This window comes from Podarcis erhardii (assembly GCF_964252035.2).
Source record: "Podarcis erhardii genome assembly, chromosome: 3".
NCBI classification, from domain to species: Eukaryota; Metazoa; Chordata; class Lepidosauria; order Squamata; family Lacertidae; genus Podarcis; species Podarcis erhardii.
This window is the reverse complement of record NC_138507.1, coordinates 79,640,232-79,663,464: the sequence shown is the minus strand read 5'-3', so window position 1 is coordinate 79,663,464 and position 23,233 is coordinate 79,640,232. Positions and strand designations below refer to the sequence as shown.

Sequence of the window (23,233 nt, the reverse complement as noted above, 5' to 3'; positions counted from 1 at the left end):
AAAGGAATTTCAGAAATAGACTGGAAAGAGAAGCTGCTGAATTACAACTTATCACCAAACTCAAAACAATGGAGAAACCTGGTCTGAACAAAGACCTTGGATTCTTATCTCATTATACATGACAAAGCCATCTTTCACCTTTTCACCCCTTGCTTTTTCCTGTAAGACCTATTGCAGTCATTAAGAGTCGTCAACAGGCTCATCACAGCTATCTGCCAATCACCCATTCCCACCACCCTTCTGAGTAATACCCCTCCCCACCTTCTCACTATATAGAATGGTCTGGAAACTTCTGTTTCAGTGTATCTGAAGAAGTGTGCATGCACACGAAAGCTCATACCAAGAACTGACTTAGTTGGTCTTTAAGGTGCTACTGGAAGGAATTTGTTTTGTTTTGACTATGAATATCTAGGATAACTATAAAAATCTAATAACCCTTTGCTGTGCTTGTCTGATCCTGCATTCCATCTTTGACAGCAGCTAGCCTACACAACTCACAAACAGTGCTTTGATGTGCTTTGAAGGTACATTGTGTATGGAGGCTAGATCTTGCCCAAACTGGACTTCCCAGGTACTGGCTTGGCGACCCCCACCCAAATGGACCAGGCCTCCACTAACTTCATTCATGGTGTAGTAGAAATGAAGAGTGTCAGCTACAGTGTATAGGTGTGTCATGCAAATGCTCCTCATTCTCCTCCCATGGCTGGAAATAGGATAGTTTAACATCTGGTCTGCTAGTAAAACTGAATTACTGTGTCACAAAATGTTACAAAACTGAATCACTACGTCGCGAAATGATTCATGTCTAGAAAGTGTGTCACCAGCACGAAAAGTTTGGAAAGCTCTGCCCTAACCCGCCTAAAAATAAAGTTATGAAGCAAAATGTGCAGGTACTCTTCTAAGTGATTTCTGTAAGATGAGCCTGACTGTTCCCACCTATCTGTGTTTTTGGCTATGGAGTGAAGTCAGAGCTCTGACTGACGAGTGAGTTCTGTGTTAGGAAGAAAATTAATATGGTAAGCCTTGATAACAATATCATTAGGATATGAAAGAAGGTACCTGACCTAGAATACACTCAAAGCTAGAGAGAGGTGCAACGGATTCCGACAGATTAGAAAGACTGACTGAATGAACCAATAGGAGAAGAAGAAATTCTGAAAGCAATTAAAAACCTAAAAAGTGGGAAGGCACTGGGACTGGATGGATTTAATGCAGAAATTTGAAAGGAAAGACAGAAAATCATAAGGAAGGTGTGAAGGAAGTCATGGCCCTAAAAAGCCAAATTGTATAATATAAGAGGAGAGATTGTTACGGAAAGCATTACTGTAAAATTAATAAAAATGATATGGCCAAAAAAAGAAAAAAAGAATACACTCGACGCTCACTATGACGGTGCTTTGGTGAAGAAGACCAGTTATGGTGGACATTATTCAAACTGTATTTCAGGAAAACCTACCTACCATTTCTGAACTTCTCCTTGAGAAGCTCCTAATAAACTTCCAAGTTAGCAATGGATTCCCAGCGATAACCCTTGAAAACTACTGCACTAGTGAATTCAGCTGTTGCATCTAGAAATGGCAAATAAAGGTGAAACATAACACTGGGCAACAATTTTTTACTTTTTGAATGTTGTCTAGATTTCTACAACTGATTTAGGGTATTTTTGCACTGCTGAATCAGGAAATGGCATCCGTTTCTCTACATCAGGTCAGGTTTTCTGTAAACTGAATGGTGGGCATTGATAAAGGTAAGTACACGTAAATTGCATGTTGCTGCACCATTTTTCAAACTTCAGGGCTTGAACTTCTGTTTCTTGGAACTCCTGGAATGCTCAGCAGCACGGAGCTCTCTCTTCAGAGTCCAACAGTAGTCAGCCATCATGACTGCGTCCCAGCGACCCTGATACCTGGTCTCCATCTCTTTCATGTCCTGATGGAATCTCTCCCCCTGCTCATCACTCATTGAACCCAGGTTCTCAGGAAACTGGTCCATATGTGAAAATAGGTAGTGCATCTTGACACTCATGTTGCAGCCCAGGTTTCTGAAAGCAGTCAGCATGCTGTTGACAAGTTCTGCATAGTTTCTGGCCTTATTGTTGCCAAGAAAGTTCTTCACTACCAGAACAAATGCCTTCCACGCTTCCAGTTCCACTTCGTTCATTGAGTTTCCGAATTCTGGATCTCTGATGAGCTGACGGATCTGAGGACTGTCAAAGATGCCAGCTTTCAACTTCTCCATGGTCAATCCTGGAAAAGCCTGGCACAAGTAAATGAAGCAGTCACCATCCTTGTCCAGAGCCTTGGTGAACTGCTTGATTAAGCCGAGCTTGATGTGCAGCGGTGGGAAGAGTATTCTGTCTTTGTCCACCAGAGGGTCTTTGCAAGGCACCAATTCCTCCCGCACAGGCCAGTCCTTCTTCGTGTAATGCTGAGCATGGTCCCTACTATCCCACATGCACAGAAAACATGGGTACTTGGTGAAGCCAGACTGTTGTCCCCAAAAAAGTTCACCATCTTCAGGTCAACACAAATAAACCACTTATGCTGATCATAACCAATTTTCTCCAGCACATACTTCACCGCTTCATAGTTCTCCTTCAGTGTACTCGAGTGAGCCAGGGGTATAGAGGCAAACTGGTTGCGGTTGTGTAGCAGAACACATTTCAGTGATCGCTTGCTGCTGTCAATGAACAGTCTCCAATCTTTGGGTTCGTACTGTGGCACTCCAAGCTTGAGCAGAAGCTGCGCAATATCTGCACAGTACACCAAGTCCTTCTCTTCCAAGAAAAAACGGAGGTACTCTTTCTTTTCTTTTTTTTTTAAATAATTTTTATTCATTTTTCAAACACATAATAAGAACAAACAAAACACAAAACAAAAACATACAAAACATTTAAACATGTATAATTTCATAATCTTATTTTCCTGTAACTTCTTTCAGTCGACTTCCCCATACCTCCCTTTCGCTGCATCCTTATTTTAAAAAGAATTTTTTAGCAACCCTTTAGTCAAATTACCCATTTAGATCCCTTCATTACATTCCCGTAAATTTGTTGATTACAGCTGTAATTCTCTATTTCTTACCCCTTGACATCTTAACACTCATCAATTTTACAACAGTTTTTAAGATATATTTTAAATTTCTTCCAGTCTTCTTCCACTGCCTCTTTCCCCTGGTCACGAATTCTGCCGGTCATCTCTGCCAGTCCCATGAAGTCAATCACCTTTGTTTGCCATTCTTCAAGAGTAGGTAGTTCTTGCATCTTCCAATACTTTGCCAGAAGAATTCTTGCTGCAGTGGTAGCATACATAAAGAAAATCCTATCTTTCTTTGGCACCAATTGGCCAACCATGCCCAGGAGAAAAGCCTCTGGTTTCTTAGTAAATGTACATTTAAGGACTTTCTTAATTTCATTATAGATCATTTCCCAGAATGCTTTCACCCTCGGGCAGGTCCACCATAGGTGATAAAAGGTACCTTCATTCTCATTACATTTCCAGCATTTATTATTGGGCAAATGGTAAATTTTTGCTAGCTTGACTGGGGTCATGTACCACCTATAAATCATTTTCATTATATTTTCTTTTAAGGCATTACATGCCGTGAACTTAACACCAGTGGTCCATAACTGTTCCCAGTCAGCAAACATAATGTCATGACCGATATCCTGTGCCCATTTAATCATGGCTGATTTCACCGTTTCCTCCTGTGTATTCCACTTAAGCAGCAAATTATACATTCTTGACAGATTCTTAGTATTGGGTTCTAACAGTTCCGTTTCTAACTTTGACCTCTCCTTCTGGAATCCTATTTTCCTGTCCTCTTTAAATGTCTCATTTATCTGGTAATAATGCAACCAATCTCGAACTTTGGACTAAAACGGAGGTACTCTTGATGCCTGTTGTGCAAGAAGCTGATACGAGCACTGTCAGAGAGGAGGTTTTTTTCCTTCAATCTGGATGCCAACAGTTCGTCAGAGTCCTTTGACAAGCTGAGGTCGCGAACTAGATCATTCAACTCCTTTTGGGAAAATGGATGTGGAGCATCATCTTCAAGAACCACTTCTTCTTCATGTCCTTCAACACTGGAGGCATCTTCGTCACTAATGTCAGGAAGTTCTCCGAAGATAGGCACTAGAATTTCATCACAATGAGCTACAGGACGACGTGCTGATTGAAGATCAGGATACTTCATGGGGCGACTGCCCCATTAACTTAGTTTTGATCCCCCAACTTTATGCTTTGCTATACCAATTTATGGAAGATTTCGAGGTTTTATGACTTCAAACTGATCCCTTTTCGACATAATCACCCAGAACTATCGGACCTGAATACTTCTTGTCATTAAAATAATCATTTCCAATCAAAACAATTATTTGACAAGGCATTTTACCCCCACCAACTTCTTCTAAAATGCTCCACACAAGCGTACATGTGAACAAAAACGTAAAAAAAGACATGTGGCCATAGCTCAAAAACTTGACCTGATTGAGCAAAACCAATGTGATTTTTGGATTCAGCGCATCAGATTCATCCTAAATCAACTGAAAAAAAAAATGTAGACAACAAATTTATTGTTGACCAGTGTAATTATTGTATGCACAACCCTGACAATACAGCACACTACAGCACAGCACATTATTTCTGGGCCTAAGGAGAGGGGAATTTATGGAAGGTCTAAAAATATACCAGGTCAATCATCGCTTTAATTCTGTGCATCAAATCTTTGTTGTTGTTTAGTCGTTTAGTCATGTCCGATTCTTCGTGACCCCATGGACCAGAGCATGCCAGGCACTCCTGTCTTCCACTGCCTCCCGCAGTTTGGTCAAACTCATGCTGGTAGCTTCAAGAACACTGTCCAACCATCTCGTTCTCTGTCGTCCCCTTCTTCTTGTGCCCTCAATCTTTCCCAACATCAGGGTCTTTTCCAGGGAGTCTTCTCTTCTCATGAGGTGGCTAAAGTAGTGGAGCCTCAGCTTCACGATCTGTCCTTCCAGCGAGCACTCAGGGCTGATTTCCTTCAGAATGGATAGGTTTGATCTTCTTGCAGTCCATGAGACTCTCAAGAGTCTCCTCCAGCGCTATAATTCAAAAGCACCCATTCTTTGGCTATGAGCCTTCTTTATGGTCCAGCTCTCACTTCCATACATCAGTACTGGGAAAACCATAGCTTTAACTATACGGACCTTTGTCAAATCTTAGAAAGCATTTTATTATTTGATGCTCAGAGGGGGGAAAGACTGATTAATAAGCTAACCCTGGGGAATAATATTGTGTCACCATTAGGACTTAAGAGAAGGTAACAGACCAGCATTTATGGCCAGTCAATGATCTACCATCCAATCTGACATTGCAAAACAAACAAAAAACAGATCAGCATACAAGGGCATATCTATTTTTTGTGTGCAAACAACCACCATAAATGGTCATGCATATTAGATGACCCACTAGTCTCGTCCTTTGTCACTGATAAAGAAATCAGGCAAACTGGATTGCAAATACTCAGCACACTGGTGGTGTATATTGGATCTCCACCATCATGATTGCTACCAGTGTTCAAAGCACCAAGGGGAGGGGCATTTTCAGGGAAGAATTAGTGGGCTGGAGTGCTTGACCCTTCCCCTGTCTATCATTTCTGCTTTGCAACACCTATCTAATTTTGCCTTAGAACATGCATGACAGCAGGAGTTGGGAGTGGGGAATGGCTGGGTGAAATGGGGTGGAAGGCGTAAAGTGCTCTTATGGTCCATTCTTTCTTCCTTGCAAATTCCTCAACCACTACTTCCTCATTAGTGACAGATATAGGTTTGAGAATCCTATACTTGCTGCCATGTGTCCAGTTCTGCCCTGGTAGTAGTGAGAACTGGGAAAAACCCTGGACCAAACCACAGCTGCTGCTGGTGCTCATTCCAAGATTTCCAGCACCTTGGGTAATTATTAGAGATATCCTCACTCTGTTTCTCATTTTCCCAATCTTAAGTTCTTCACATTTCCACATCTATTTGATTTTTCTTTTCTTTTTAAGTCCTCATGAAAATTCACCAGCGTTTTATTGTGAATTTCTGCTAATAAACACATTTTTGTATGAATTCATTCCTAATATGTATACATTTATTTGCAAAGCAATTTCCCTTAATATAATGTTGTTTTGGTGCTGTTTTCAATGAATGCACACTTCACCTCAGCATATGCATTTTTCTACACATTACATGGCTGGAGAACTTCATTGCAAAATTAAGAGAAGCGTGAATTTCAAAGGATGAGTGTGTTTTGGTTCGCGTATCATTCTGAAAAGTGTGAGTTAGGTTCACCTTTAAATGCAAACTAAATTGATTTCCTCCCCCATCCCCCTAGTAAGTATGGCTTACTATTAGTAAGTTTTGCTCAGAACAGTGTAAATGAACTAACCCACTCAAAAAGGAAAAACAAAAAGCAAGCATGGAGCCAAAATCAATCCTATGTGCGTATGCCAGGCCCATTGACGTCAGTACTGCACAAGCTCTTCTCATGTCACAATTTTGCCCTTTAAACATCTATGCTTGAGTGCAAGATTGCTAAGAATAAAATCTCAAATGCTTTATCAAACATTTCCCTTAACCTTTACAAGCAAACAGGTTTTCAAATGGTCTTGAGGAATCTTGCAAATAGATATATTTAAAAAGATGTGCAATAGATTATTAAGCCTGGAAACTAATATAAACTGCGATTAGCTTAATTACACAGCAAAATGCGTGGCAGAAAAAGAAAACAAGCCAAGTTTGCATCACATGTGTTGTGAAATGAAATTCAGGTCTGCTTTCCTGTAGCTCTTTCCAGACAATAAATAACTATTGTCTTATTCTTAGCCATTACTCACACTCGTCTTGCTCTATCTGTAGTAGCTAGATGTGTAAGAGTTGCACAACAGCTCAGATGTGACCTAACATGTTTTCATCTGATGTCTTCCAAGTACATATTCCATGGGGGACAATAAACTAAAAGGTAGCATGTCTAAAAATAGATGCAAGCAAATGACCATCTTGTAAAAGATACAAATGGCCTAATAACAACTAACCTATTAATACTATATAACACAAACTGCACATTCAATAAATAAACAATTAGGCTGCAATCCTAAAGGAAGAGAGAGCTGAATAGTAGATAGACCACATCATCCAGTGATAAACTGTGAGGGAAGAGTGGCGCTTTGGTGCTCCTCCACAAGAATTAAAAATATTCTTCCATCTAGTAATCTGAGAGTTGCCAGGGATAGTATCCTTCAGCCTGGGTAAACAGGAACATTTTCAAAATCATCCTGAAAGTTAATAATGATGGAGAAAGACACACCTCACCAGGGAAGGCACTCCAAAAATGGGGAACCACCACTGAAAAGGCCCTGTCATAGGTCAACACCAATTGGGTAGATCTCAGTGTCAGGAGCACCAACATCTCCTCATAGAATGGAGTTTGTGGCTCTCTCTTTTTGTGTTTCTGGAATGAAAAATTGACAGATATAAAACTGCTGTAGTGACAGGGCAAGCTCACTTTGTGGAGGTTTAAATAATCACATAGCACAGAGGAGAAAGGAGGTTCAGCCAGGAGATCTCATTTTGCAGTGGAGTACAGAGTGCATGGAGTTTGCCCTCCGCTCAGACATTTGCTGTACCGTGACAAGAATATCTTGAACTACATCTCTAAAAATAGAGGAACTTCAGAAGATTCTGTTAACAAAAGCTACAGAAAGAACATTCTCAGATTCTCTCGACTGCCCTGTTGAGAGTAACATTATAAAATTCAGAAGGGTCAAAATAAGCTAAGCTAAGGTCTCAGAATGAGAAGAAAATTTCATATCAGTCTGTTGAAGCACAAAAACAACAAAGCTTTCTGGCATCTTCAAGACTAAAAAATATATTCTAGCATGTGCTATTGTATGCAAGTGTCCAGTTCTTCAGATGCATGAAGTCTTGTACAAGGGACTAACCAGGGCTGCAGTTGGGCATGGGGTTTATTGAGTAAGTTTTCCTAGTTATAATACTAGCACTTCTGTACTGACTTCCAACGCTGCTTTTTACACTGCAGTAAAAACCATGAAATTATAATGGAAAACTCCCATGATTTTTTAAGTTAACAGAGTTGCAAACTGATTTCCCCCCTGAAAATAATATGGGGATGGAAATAGAATGCTAAATGTCCCGTATATTCCACTAGATAGCCAGGAGTGGCCTTTATGTCATAGATAACAAAATGCACAGTTCTGAGTCTCAGGCAGAAGTCAGAAAATTACAAGTGCCACTGAATCCTTTAAATACATCAGAAATATCAAACTTCTTGAAGTCTTCCAATGGTTTTTCAGAGTAAGTCCTATACACACTTACATGGGAGTCAGACCTATTGAACTCAGTGGGTCTTACTGCTGTGTAAGCATGTGTCAGATTGCATTGTTAGGCACTTTTTGAGTTTTATCTCACTTCAACTGCTGAAGGAGAAAGGTGGCATTCAAATGTATTTAATAAAACCTGAACACTTATTCAATGTGTTTCAAACCTTAATCAGGGAAACAAACTGTTATTAAGAAGATGCTTTGCTACAGTATTCTAGATTTCTCTGGGGAACAGCCAAATAGCCTTGAAATGTGTCATGTAATCAGTAAGGGTTTATTATTATTTGCGCCTTGGGGCTTGTCACTTTTGTTATCTCAAATCATTCCTCAGCCACAAACTCACAAGATGGTATTAAACAAGCTAGTATCCTCTCAGCCTCTTTTCCCCACCTGCCATCTGGGGATAAAAATACAGGTCTACCTTACAGAGCTGTCGTAAGCATTGCTCCGACAATATACAGTGGTACCTTGGGTTACAGACGCTTCAGGTTACAGACGCTTCAAGTTACAGACTCTGCTTACCCAGAAATAGTACATTGGGTTAAGAACTTTGCCTCAGGATGAGAACAGAAATCGTGTGGTGGTGGCAACGGGAGGCCCCATTAGCTAAAGTGGTACCTCAGGTTAAGAACAGTTTCAGGTTAAGAACGGACCTCCAGAATGAATTAAGTTCATAACCCAAAGTACCACAGTACACAGATCAGTTTGCAATGTCAAAAAACAGCAATGATACCATATTATTAAAAGGAATTTTGTGCCACAGTCTTAATTCATTTCTTTTGTTACTTGGGGGTTAGCCTAGCAAGGCTTCCAGGTAATTACATTTAGGGACACAGGATTAAGGTGGAATGTTGGGATGTTGTTTCAACCATAATTGTTCAAGTTTACAGTATATTCTTGTAACTGATGATATTGTGAGCTGACCAAAATGCTAGCTAGTGCTGCTTGGATGAGTTGGCACCACTGTCTTTGTCATTTGATGTTATTGCCAAATAATCACTGCAGCATTATAATGGATGGTGAAGGACAAGTTGCCCTGAAGGCATTTTGATTACTACCATAGTTAATAATAAACATTTAACAATGGGACAGGACCTTAGCTCAATGGTATAGCACATGCTTTGAATGAAGAAGGTCTTAGGTACAAGCTTTGACATCTCCTGGAAGGTCGGGGGGAGTGTCCTGTCTGAAACCTTTGAGAACCAGTCAGTCAGTCTGTGTAGATACAAAACTGAGCCTGATAGACCAACTGTTTAACTCAGGATAAAGTAGCTTCCTACATTCCTAACAGTGATAGCAACCTTCTTATAGCAACCGTAATATGTTAATATATGGTCCCAAATGGTTAGGGTTGTATGGGGATTGACAAACAGCTGAGGGAAACTAGTGCAAAAAGTGACTAGGGTGACACTACAGTACAAATATAACCTTAGCCATCAGAGAGCCATCATATTTTTTTTTAGAATTTGTTCTCGGGGATCATAGTGCTTGATGTCGGAAAGACAGCATGTTCTTACAGTTCAGGGCTGTCTGGTTTATAGTGACAGGGTTTGCTCTTTTAGGTGGCACTTTCAGATGATAGTTAGTCTTGGCTAGTGCATTCACATTAATGAATATGAGACCAAAACATGGTTTTGCTACAAACCAGCATCTGTTCATCAGAGGTAACACTGCAACAATCCTAGTGGCTCCAACCAACTTCCCAGATTTTTAGATTCTTAGATTTCCAGGTCAGGTCAGTTGCAGGTTTTGTTAGTCTTACTCTAAGGTTATGTCAGCAACAGTCTGATGTTAAATAGAGATCCACATAGAACAGTTCACACATTAATGAGAACATGAATGACAATTCTTGCAACTTATTTAATCTGGTTCTTATTTAACCTAATGATATAAATGGGTAACTGTGGCAAATGTAATAGGTGTGTGGGAGCAGGAAATGTAGAATGGGACACCAGCTTGTACAGAAAGTCTGATTAGCTGTCAAACTATAATAACACGGATAGATGGATGACATGTTCTTCTTTCACAGAAAAGTCTTGCAAGTATGAAATCATCTTGGCTAACCTTGCTTCTTTGTTCATATTAATATTTGCATGTAAACATGCTGATAAAAAGTCATTCAGGCTGTTTTCCAGATAGTGAGTAAACAAGGAAACTGGCTCAAGTTCATTTTATGTAGCATGAAAATTGGCTAATTTAAGCAAATTTGCTATGCAAATACTTAAACTTCATCCATTGTCCCACTGACCTCTTGTAGAGCATCGCAGTGTTTCAGAGACAGGAAAACAACAACAGGTGCTTTGTTTAATAAGTATGTCAACCATGTTGTTAGTGAAGAGCCCCGTTGAGGGGACTTGAAGCTGAGGAGACTTATTGTACTTTAGCTGTTAAGGTACTCTTGTACCTTGAAACAGAAAGGCCACCCCACACATTGAAACCAGACTTATGCATGCAAATTGTTTGCACTAGGCTGCAAGTCATAGTCAGCTAAGCACAATGGAGCTGGAGCACAACAGGATAGATACTGAAGGAGAAACTCAGGTTGTAGCCTAGTAGACAATGGGAGAGTTTGCACAAAATGTTAAATTATGTGTTGGTGTTACAAGGATGAGCCACAGTTTACATGCTGCCTCCCTCTACACCTCCTCCATTGTGGTGCCAAGGAGGAGACTGGAAGCTTCCGTTTCCATGTTAGATTAGAGGTTGGATGAAACATTAAAGTGTGGCTAAACTGTGGTTAAACTTAACTGGCTTGTGGACACAAACCAATTTCTTATCCTACGGTTTTAAGTTGACTTGTTTCAGTAACCTGTAGTTAAAGTTAACCACCGTTTGTTGGGTTCAAAAGAGATGGCAAGTTGTGCATAATCAAAAATGGAAGTGAAAGCTTCTTAAGTTTTCATCTTGGCCGTGTCAGGGGAGGAGGGGGAGCATGCAAGTCCGAGGCATACCTAGGCTTGTTCTTGTATTGCTAAACTGTGACTAACAGTCACAAGCAGCTGTTACTGTTTTATGGGGGAGGTTATTGATGTGCAAATTGCAGAGTGTTACTGATGCTTTTTAGAGAAAAGGATTAGTTCAGCTTCTGCGTGGAATATAACTTGGGAAGAAAGGAGATGATGTGAAAACATGGCTCTGTTGTGACACCGTTAATGAAGGCTAATCGAATAGCCCCTGTAACTGAGCCTGCTGCTGTGCTTCCCAGTCTCCCCCTTCTTTTCTGAGTTTCTTGCAACTGAGCTGTGAAAATTTGCACTCAGTTAACACACAAGAGCTGAACCGCCTCCAGGGAACAAAGGAGCTTCTTCGCATATTTTTAAAATAGTAACCATATAAATACTTGGAACTACTTAAAGTGGCTTAACATTAGATTGGGTAGTGGTGGAGAAACAGACTAGTTACTTCACTTCTTTTAAGAACGTTCAGCCACAGAAAATCATATTGTTCTTTTGTAGAGGCAACAGAAGTTTCATACCTGTTCTTAAGAAATTATTGTTCCTCATTTAGTGTTCTCAGCAGCAACAGAGAGGTGATCAAATCAAGCAAGGCTCCTTTTCAGAACAATCCTTGCAGGAGGAGTTGAGTTTACTGTGAAACAAGTTCAGTTCAAGTACACTTGATAAGAGTCAGATGATGCTTGTGGAAAAATATTGCTCTCTTTCTAGTATATAGAGGAGGGCAGCCACCATTTACATTGCTACAAATCTCAGGGTAAGTATTAGGGTCTAACCACAGGTGCCATTAAGGGGGTTGTTATGAAGTGCACAGTGTGCGTGGAAGTCTGCAGTTGCAGGCCAAGGCTTCGGGCTGCCCTCTGTCTCCACCGACTGGATTAAATGAGGACACAGCACACTTGTCCTGATCCCCAGGCATGCTATTTGGCAGACATTGTGCCAAGACGAAGTTCCATGCCCAGAAGCCAATTGACACAACGAAGTTCCATTTCCCAAAAGCCAATCCATACGACAAAGTTCCAAGCCCAGAAGCCAATCCATTCAGGCCAAGTCCAAAGATCAGGAAACACAGTCTGGGGTCAGTCCAAGTAAGCCAAGACAGTAGTTCAGCAGTCAGTCTCGCAGTAGAAACCCATGAAGGTCCAAGGAGAATCCCAGGCGAGGTTCCTCAGCACGGTCAGTTGAGCAGACACAGTACCGCAGCTCTGCTGCTTTCTTATACTGTGTCTGCTGATTGTAGCATCTGGGCTTCATGAGGCATGTGACATTCACCTGAGTCCTTCCCCACCTGGCCAGCTAGTGAACTGGGCTGCAGGCCCTGGCCTGCCTCTGCTTCCTGGAGTGCCCTGTCCACTGTTCCCTACGCCTTAGGACCCGACGTATTCATGGGGATGGAGGTCTCTCTGGCTCTGGTGATGGGTCCTGCTGCTTGGCTTCCGGTGCACAGCCCCTGCCCCCTCATCATCCTGTGTCACCCTGTGATTATGGTCTACTACGACCTCTCCTTCCCCATCCCCAGTTTGCTCCAACGTGACTCACTCCCAGCTACACCCCTCACCAGGATCCTCTTCCTCCTCCCGGAAATCCTGCCAGTTCATGACAACAGTTGACCAGGACCCGATAAGGATAACCAGGTAGGAGTTCCAGGTGCAGGTTCTTTAAATGCACCAGCAGCAGACCTGAGGGAAACCTGTCTGCTTCATCATTCCTGCCCCCAAAGCCAGCCCTGCATCCAAGCCTGCCTGCCACTGGCCAATCCAGCACCTGATAGGTGGAGAGGGGATTACGTCCCCCCACCTGCTCAGGTAGGATCCCCACACCCAGAACTCCCTTGTCGGGTCCTGTGGGAGCAGCTGCTCACATGCCCCTGGATCTAGGTGCACGTGGATTAATGTGGTCAAGGAAAATAAAATAAATTTCAAATAATTCTGTTGCATTCAAAGGGAATTAGCAGACTTATTAAAAATAGGTCTCCATAGAATTAATCGGCACATGTTTGTATAAACAACACACTAACAACATAGCCTAGTTTTAGAAGAATTTGCAAATATAATAATCATCATACAAGCTATCAGTTCTAAGAACATGTGCTAATACATAGTACAGCTAGAATGCAGTGAAATCAATCAGGGGAAAAAGGAAGAGAAAGAAATTTGCTGAGACTAGGCAGTGGTGGCTGGCACCCACTGGGATTTAAGCCAATAGTAGGGGGACCTGGTAGAAGTTCGTGGGGACAGCACAGGCAAGGAAGTCCATCTAATTTATGATGGGGGTAGATTATATTGGTGTAACTCACCCCACCTCAAACTGTGCTTAGGAGCTGGGCTACAGCTGCCTGAGCTGGCCTCAGCCTGGCAGAGGGAAATTAAACTTTAAAATATAGTTTGTCTTACACCACCCCTTTTTGCCTGTGTAATTTCTGCTGGGTTGCTAGGTCATTTGACTGGGCTGAATGGAGTTTGGAATAGCACTGATTCTTCTGCTGCTCCCCCCCTCCACTTTTCAGGACTTATCCTGGCCTGAGCTCATAAGTTGGCTGAGCTGGGACTTACACTGACATATCTCTGACTGATCCAGGAGGAGGGACATATTTTGTTTCTGTGAAGGTGCCTGAAACACTTATAAAAGCCCTGTTGAATTCCAAGGCAGAAGTTTCTTTTTGGCTTTTCAAATGCTCCAAGTGAAAAGTATATTTATATTCTATTCACAGCATTAGGATCCTCCCATATATACAATTCTATGATTCTATGATCACATTTTGTAAAAATAGATGTATTTGTGGTGTGCCAATTTCCTTGACTGCTAGGTAACTCTTGATTTGCAATGACATAAATTAAAGCGGATCTTTTTATTATTGACATTTAACTGTAATGAAAGGGTGTACTGATGATGCAAGAATAAATATTTTCTCTGCATGAGGGATAACTGTAAGACCTATATAATTTAGGAATCTTGTCTTGCTAGATAATTTTGCATAATCATTTTAGTTCTATGTAGATCTGCATTAATGTCTTAAAATACAGTATAAGCTTAGTGGAATAGTTTGGTGGAACAGATTTGCTGATCATAATCATCTATAATAGCAACGCCAAGAAAAATGAACCTTGTTTTTCCCATGATGTCTGTATTTTTAAAAAAGCCAAGTAAAATTGTGACTAAAAACATGCCTCATATATAGGCAACTGCCATACAATATACTGTTAAATCTACATATAAGCAGACATGCATAAAGCTGATGAGTTTTTAAACTGTCTTAGTTTATCACTGATTTTTTTTAATGTTTTAAATAGTTGTTTTAAGTTTTTTTTGCAATTTTTAAATTGTTTTATTATTTTTGTAAACTGCTTTTACAAACTAAGCAGTGCATAAATTTTATAAAACAACAGTAATAAAATATGAAACACATAAGATACTGTAATGTACTTTGTGAAGTCGGCATTGTACTTCTGGTTAAAGCTGAAAACTGGAAATGTTGATGTTAAGCTGGAGTACTTGAATTTCTTTAGCTCCTCTGAAGTCACTATGATTAAACTGCTTTAAATACATGAACAGCAGATTAACTGATCTGTGTACTTTAATTTGACTTGCCAACACCTTTGACCAAAATATTCTCTCCCTAGGTTCATATTTGAAATGTTCTGATTTGAGTATCTACTTTGTGGAAAAGGTGGCCCCTGAAGCTGACTTAGTAATTTTCTAACATGTACCTTCCTGCCATCTTTCCATTGTGTAATACATCATCTGAAAAGTACAAGAGAAACTTGATTCTGTGGCCACCACGGAAATGACAAGCCCAAAAATATGCGGCATAAAGGAGATGTCTCGTGTTTGTGCATTATGCCTTTAAGGGGAAGGTGGTGTCACCTCTGCTGTGAAGTGGGTGGACAAGTTTGTGGCGACTTAATAACCATCTTTGGTATTGCCTGTATTCCTTATTCACAACACAGGGTTATGCAACTGAAGTTCTAATTGGAATTTGCAATTAGAAGAGAATTTTTGAGCTTTTTTGCTTAGCCAAAGTTTTGCTGTACATTTAGTTCATGAACTACCCCCCCTCCACAATTATATAACTTGCTAATGTATGTGCAGGAGCTGAGAAACATTGCATGGAGGGTGTACCAAATGGAGCAATGACTGAGAAAACTTCAGGACCCATGCCAAAAGTTGCTCTCTCTACACCACCCACCCTATACATTTAAAGTGCAAGGCTTCCCCCAAGCAATCATGGCAACAGGAGCTTGCCCTTCAAAGAGCTACAATTCCTTAGCAAACTACAGTTTCCAGGATTCTTTGGGAGAAGCTGTGTGTTTAAAATGTACAGTGTAGATGGGACACAAGAGTGCAAGATACACATAGCAGGCCTCAGAGGTAAAGACAATGCACAACAGGAAAATCCATTAGCAAAGTTCAATAGCTAGATAGGAACATAATTGAGATTTTTGGATTTTAAGCTGTTTTTACATGCTTGTAACAAATAAATAAATCAGGAATGTGGAATAAAATGCTGCATTGCTTTTTTCTGGGATGCAGAACAAACTAACAGTGTCTGCAGCACAGGGACGGTTTTTGTAGGCAAAGGCAAATCTGTCAGTTTAAGTTTTTCTCTTTCTCATTTTTCTAGTCTTAAGTTCAGTTCCCCATTTCCACACCAGCTTGCAATTTTTTAGTTTTTTATTTAAACAATTTCCAAATTATTGGAAACAATGAGAGGGAAAGCAAAGGGATTAAACTATGCAAGCTCTCCTTGATGAGAGAGATTTGATGCACCTGACAGTCCCAGGGATGCTCTCCTGGAAGCCATAGCTTTGCAGAGCCTATTTTATTCTATGTACATACAGTACTTGAGCATAATACCTTGACAATAGAGGGAAACCCAATGCGAGCTGCTATCAAATCTACTGCCGGAATATAGGACCTGTGCACAGCAATAATAATAATAATAATAATAATAATAATAATAATAATAATAATAATAATAATTACTTATACCCTGCCCATCTGGCCGAGTCTCCCCAGCCACTCTGGGCGGTTCCCCACAGAATATTAAAAACATGGTAGACTGTGAAAGTCCAAATGAAATAAGCAGGCATCGAATAATTAAAGTGAAAGCCCATGTCAACATGTGTGCAATAAGGTCAGTGTGGTAAATGGGCCTCATTGTGACCACAGTGTCCATGATAAATATTTCTTTGACAATGGGAAACAGACTATGTCCAGTTCTTCATTTTTCATTTTGTATTCCATGGAGCTTACTCCAAGGAAAGTGCAGATTGTTGCAGATTTAGGCAGCTTAATAAAAATGGGCACTCTTGGGGAAGCTAACTTTTCTTTTCTAGAATGTCGTACATGTTTAAAATATGGCAGCTGCATTTTAATTATTTTTCACATTTTTTTTCTAGGTTCCGACATTGTTCAGTGGTTAACAAAGAATTTGTCTATAGAAGACCCAGGTAAATATATTGTTTTTGTTTAATAAACGCTGTCAGGGTTTCTGGGAGAAGTGAGGAGATGGCAGAGGAGACGGAAAGCGAGTGGGAGGAGGGAGAGAGAGACGAGGAAGAAGATGACGGAATTCGAAGGGAATCTATGAGCCTAAGCAGTGAGTCAGAGGATTCCCAAAAGGGAGCTAGCATGATCAGGCGAAAAGCAGGAGAAGAGAGAAGCTGTGAAAAGTCAGGGAAGGAGGGGAGAAAGCCCAGTGAAGCACAGACGCTGTCAGAGGGGTCTCAGCCGGAACGGAGTAAAGGGGGTGGAGTTGTCAGCCTCTCGGAGGGAGGAGGAACAGGAGAAAACAGAGAGAGGGGGTTGGAGCAAGGTGTTCAGCCGGAAAGGGTAGAGAGTGGAACAGGGGGCAGTATAGAGGACGAAGGAAAGGTCAAAAGCAACGTACGCGCGCCAAGTTCAAACATAGAGGCGCGCGGAAGTGGGGAAAGCTCAGAGGAGGAGCCCGGCCCCAAAGCCAGAAGGAGGGGGCAGGAGGCGGCAGAGGATTCAGCCTCAGGCGAATCCCGGAAAGAGAGAACCCAGGGGGGCAGAAAGACCCTGCGGAAAAGAAAGGAGAGGAAGAGGTGGTCTAGAGCCAGGCTATTAAGTTGGTGTGGAGGAGGGGAGGAGTCAGAGGGGGACTTCGGCGGTCTAACGTGACAGACGTACAGCCACAATGCTGAACTGTGAAAGAAGCAATTATCTTCAATAAACTTTTCCTGTAAGTAAACTATAACGGAGTAAGGTCTCTCGTGAGCTGGGACCCACCTGGGTGGCTGTGACAGAAAGTCCCCCTCCCTCTGAAAGCAAAAATTTTTTTTTGCGAAGCTCACGAACGGGGCAGCCATGAGTGCTGAGGAACAGCTGGCTGCCCTCCGGGATCAGATTACCACTCTCACAACGGCAGTCATTGCTTCGCAGAAGAAGAATGCTGACTTGGAGAAAGCGTGCCAGGATTTGCAAGCAAGGTGGGAAAATGCGGACAAGGCGGGGACCCCGGGCTCCAGAGCGGAGGGCATTGCGCTTGGAAGGAGGGGGGGTGCCCTAGTTTCGCATTTTAATGGCAACTTGCAAGACTATCCCAACTTCAGGGCAGATGTCGTGTATGCACTGCATTTACTCCGTCATGATTTTAGAGATGAGGAGGAGAGAGTGGGATTTATTGTTTCGCACCTGCATGGGGAGGCCAGGGCTTGGCTACGCAATCTGTGGCGCGAAGATGGACCAGCCCGTCGCAATGCAGATGCGTTTATCAAGGCAATGGATGCTTGTTTTCAATCCTCTGTGGATAAGGACATTGCGCGCCGGCAGATGCACGGGCTGAGGCAGGGGAGAGCCACTGTACGCCAATATCATTCTAAATTTTTTGCATTGCTCACCGCCTTAGATTGGCCGAAGGACAGTCTACCGGTCAGGGATCTTTTTTGGGAGGGATTGAGCCCCTCCGTCAAGGATGAGATCGCAAGGGGGGACAGACCCCAGACCCTGGAAGACGTGGTGCAACGGGCTTTGGCTATAGGAATTCGACATGAGGGACGTCCGTGGCACGAGGAGGGGGGGCCCCAAGCGCGCGCGCAAGCAAAAGCTCTCCCTTTTGTGCACAGGGATTTCAGCCGTGCGCACCCCTCACCAATGGGGAAGGAAGGCGAAGAGCCAATGGAGATTGGTGGTGCTAGGGCTCAAAAGCCATCCCAGAGCCCCATCCCTGCTGCAGCCAAAGCGAAGCCTCCTAGAGGGACCAGGAAGTGTTACATCTGCGACAGTGCACACCATATGGCGAAAGAGTGCCCCCAGAGGCTCCAGAAGCACACTGCAGCACTAGCAACTGTGACAGCAGAGGTGCAATCAGAGGAGCAGCTTCAGGGAAACTGCAGTGCCTGGCTGGAAGCAGAGCTACTGGGGCTCAGCCAGGCGGATCTGTAGAGAAGTCCCCAACATCCTTGCAGCGCATGGACCCTTTACCTCCCAAACCAGCAGTTTTACTCACAGCAACACTCCAGCTGCCTGATGGGCGACTTCTCGAGGTTCCAACAACCATCGATTCGGGAAGCAACGCCGATTTCGTGGGATTACAGTTCGTCAAGCAGCATAACATAGCGCTCCTGCCTGCAACGACGCCTCTGAACGTGGTCACGGTAGACGGCAGGAAGTTGCTGGGGGGGCAAGTGGTGCAGCAAACCCCTCCCATGATGATGCAAATTGGAGACCATCGAGAGCTTATTAGTTTCAATGTCACCCACTTATCGGACACGCCCATCGTGTTGGGCATGAGTTGGCTGGACAGGCACAGTCCCGCGGTTGCTTGGTACCAGAGGCAGATCACCTTTTGTTCATCGTATTGCGCCCAGAATTGCATCCAAACCGATCAAGGAGGAGAAGCCGAACAGCAGCTGCATCTGAGTATGGTGCAAGCGGTTCCTCACAAGTACGCGGAGTTCTTGGAGGTTTTCTGCGAAAAGGAAGCTGACAAATTGCCGCCTCACAGACCTTACGACTGCGCGATTGACTTAGTGCCAGGCGCGCAGTTGCCAACTGCCAAGCTGTACTCCATGTCGGAAGACGAGCTGCAAGAGCTTCGGGAGTTCATAGAACACAACCTCAAGCGCGGATTCATCCAGGAATCTAAAGCAGCGGGAGGCAGTCCTGTTTTCTTTGTGAAAAAGAAAGACACGCCCCAGAAGAGGCTCATTGTGGACTACCGGTTCATAAACAGACTAACCAAGCCCAAGGCCTTCCCCATGCCCAAAATTGACGACCTTTTGGCTACAGTCAGGAGGGGGAAGATTTTTACCAAGCTGGATTTACGTGGAGCTTACAACCTCATCCGCATCAGGAAGGGCGACGAGTGGAAGACGGCCATGTTCACTCCTTTGGGCACGTACGAATACAGAGTTATGCCCTTCGGTCTACAAAATGGCAGCCATGTTTTCCAAGCATTCATGCATCACGTCCTGGCAGGTCTCCTCTACAAGAAGTGTGTCTGTTTTCTCGACGATATCCTGATTTTCTCGGAATCGCCAGAGGATCACGATAAGGACGTGAAGGAAGTTCTGCAGAGGCTGAAGGAACACAGGCTGTACGCCAAGTTGGAGAAGTGCCAGTTTGATGTGAGAGAGGTAGATTTCCTTGGCTACAAGCTGTCCGACGAGGGACTGGCCATGGACAAGACTAAAGTCCAAGCGCTGTTGGACTGGAAAAGCCCTCGAAATCGGAAGGAGGTCCAGAGGTTCATCGGCTTTGCCAATTTTTATCGCAAGTTTATTAAAGGTTTTGCAAACGCGACGGCGGCAATCACTGACACCCTCAGTTCCAAGAAGAAGAAGTTCGTCTGGACCGAACAAGCAGAGCGATCCTTTCGGAAGCTTAAAAGCCTTTTCGCCTCCGAGGAGCAGCTGCTGCACGTGAATCCTGGCAGGCCCATGCGGGTAGAGACAGATGCATCAGACAGAGCAGTTGGGGCCGTCCTCTTGCAAGAGGATTCGCAAGGCAACTGGAGACCGGGTGCATTCTACTCCCGGAAGCTCAGCAAGACGGAGCGCAACTACACCATATGGGACAGGGAGTTGTTGGCCATTCATGCAGCTTTCAAAGCGTGGCGACACTTCTTGATAGGAGCCAAGCACACGGTGCAGGTCCGCACGGATCACAAGAACTTGGAGTATTGGCGGACGGCTAAATTGCAAACCCAACGACACATGCGCTGGGCGGAATTCTTTGCGGATTTCGATTTCAAAATAGAATACATCCCTGGAGACTCCAATGTTATAGCAGACGCGCTGTCCCGAAAGCCTCAATACCTGGAGGAAGTAGCTCCAATCGCAGCAAAGTACATTTTCGCACCGCAGGCGTGGACGTGCGCTACCATCGCAGTCGACCTGGACGCGGTGCGACGCGCGCTGCAAGAGGATCAGTTTGCACAATCCAAGATGGAGGAGCTCCGCAGAGGGTCGCCTGACAACAATGAGTTTCAGTTGCAGGATGGACTTTTGACTCGCAAGGGCGCCCTTTACGTGCCCACCGACGAGCTTCGCGCCACGGTTTTGCAACAATTGCACGATGCCCCGAGTGCGGGCCATTTCGGCAAAGAGAAGACGATGGAGTTGGTGGCAAGGGACTTTTGGTGGCCCCAGATGAGAGGAGAGGTGGCGGACTACGTAGCCAGGTGCGATATCTGCCAGAGGTCCAAACCAGTGCATCAGAAGCAGGCGGGATTGTTAGAACCGCTGGAGACACCGCAGCAACCGTGGGAGAGGGTAGCGTTGGACTTTGTTACAGACCTGCCCAGCTCCAGAGGTAAGACGGCGGTGTTAGTGGTTGTGGACTTGTTCACCAAGATGGCGCACTTCATTCCTTGTGCCAAGGTGGCGACGGCAGAACAGACCGCAAAGCTCTTCATCGATCACGTCTTCAGAGTGCATGGACTACCGCAGTCCGTCTTGTCCGACAGGGGGCGCCAATTTGTTTCCACTTTCTGGCGGAAGCTTCTGGGTATCTTGCACGTCAAGATCAACCTGACGTCGGCGAGGCATCCACAGACCAACGGTCAAGCGGAGAGGGTCAACGCGATCATGCAGCAGTACCTACGGTGTTACGCCAACCAGCGACCCGCAGCGTGGGTGGACTACCTGCCGATGGCTGAGTTCGCCTACAACAACACGAAGCACGCATCCACCGGGGTGACGCCTTTCTTCGCGAACTATGGACGTCATCCCAGAACCTTCCCGAGCTTTACAGCACCTGAAGGGGGGGGACCTCAAAATGCCGACCAGTTTGCAGCAGAGTTGCAAGAGGTGCACGAGGAGCTGCGGAGACATTTGGAGCTGGCAAAGCAGGCGTATAAGGTGCAAGCCGATAAACACAGAAGGGCGGGGGAAGACATTCAGGTTGGGGACTGGGTATGGTTAGCAGCCCACGCGATGCCGGCCAGGTCGTTGGCCAAAAAGAAGTTAGAACACAGGCAGCTAGGACCATATCAAGTTGAGGCTAAGATCAATCCGGTGGCTTTTCGCCTAGCCCTTCCGGAGGGCTCCAGGGTGCACCCGGTCTTTCATAGGTCGGTGCTCACTCCCTACAAAGCCCCACACAGGTTTCAAGAGTCAGGAGCACCTCCAGAGCCACGTAGAAGGGCGCCTGAGAGAGGGGAGTCGCCAAGACCAGAACCTCTTAATGAGGTCACAGAGATACTGGATTCACGATGGGGGGAGGAGGGAGTTGAATATTTTCTCGCCAGGGAAGGCACTCCAGTCTCTGCAAATAGCTGGGTGCCGGGTTACGCTTTGGACGAACCCCTGTTGAAGGAGGAGTTTCATGCAATTTTTCCGCACAAACCCATGCCCGAGGAGTATTTTGATGATTGGCTTTTCACGCCCACTTTGTCGGGCAGCACGTTCGGGGGTTTCTCCTCGCCCGAGGGCTCTACGCCCAAAACAAGCCCGACCAGGGATCCCCGCCTGGGGGGGGGGAGAGACAAACCCTTATTGGTGGGTGGATCAGCCAAGGGAGGTATGGAGTCAGAGGTGGATGATAGGTCCTTGGCAGGCAGCGCCAGGAGAAGCAGTGAGGGAGGAAGAGACTGTGATGCCTTCAGGGGGGGAACCCGAGTTCGAACACACGTATACGGAGCTGCCAGAGGAGAAGATTGACGTGGACACCCGGTATCCTGAACCGACCCAGGAAGAACCACATTTCCCTCAACCTGCACCCAGCGACCGGGAGGGGGGAAGGGGGGGCTTCGAGGGGGGGATGGATGTCAGGGTTTCTGGGAGAAGTGAGGAGATGGCAGAGGAGACGGAAAGCGAGTGGGAGGAGGGAGAGAGAGACGAGGAAGAAGATGACGGAATTCGAAGGGAATCTATGAGCCTAAGCAGTGAGTCAGAGGATTCCCAAAAGGGAGCTAGCATGATCAGGCGAAAAGCAGGAGAAGAGAGAAGCTGTGAAAAGTCAGGGAAGGAGGGGAGAAAGCCCAGTGAAGCACAGACGCTGTCAGAGGGGTCTCAGCCGGAACGGAGTAAAGGGGGTGGAGTTGTCAGCCTCTCGGAGGGAGGAGGAACAGGAGAAAACAGAGAGAGGGGGTTGGAGCAAGGTGTTCAGCCGGAAAGGGTAGAGAGTGGAACAGGGGGCAGTATAGAGGACGAAGGAAAGGTCAAAAGCAACGTACGCGCGCCAAGTTCAAACATAGAGGCGCGCGGAAGTGGGGAAAGCTCAGAGGAGGAGCCCGGCCCCAAAGCCAGAAGGAGGGGGCAGGAGGCGGCAGAGGATTCAGCCTCAGGCGAATCCCGGAAAGAGAGAACCCAGGGGGGCAGAAAGACCCTGCGGAAAAGAAAGGAGAGGAAGAGGTGGTCTAGAGCCAGGCTATTAAGTTGGTGTGGAGGAGGGGAGGAGTCAGAGGGGGACTTCGGCGGTCTAACGTGACAGACGTACAGCCACAATGCTGAACT

The 23,233-nt window shown here is 44.6% G+C and overlaps 1 protein-coding gene across 5 annotated transcripts in view; it reads left to right on the top strand.

Annotated features, from left to right (window-relative positions):
• RGS7 (regulator of G protein signaling 7) overlaps window positions 1-23,233 on the top strand; it is a 140,397-nt gene that overhangs the window by 74,660 nt on the left and 42,504 nt on the right. For all 5 annotated transcript variants that reach the window (XM_081856375.1, XM_081856378.1, XM_081856377.1 and 2 more), the window contains exon 4: window positions 16,712-16,762. In XM_081856375.1, the coding sequence (XP_081712501.1) occupies window positions 16,712-16,762 (51 nt within the window). The remainder of the gene's footprint in view (window positions 1-16,711; window positions 16,763-23,233) is intronic.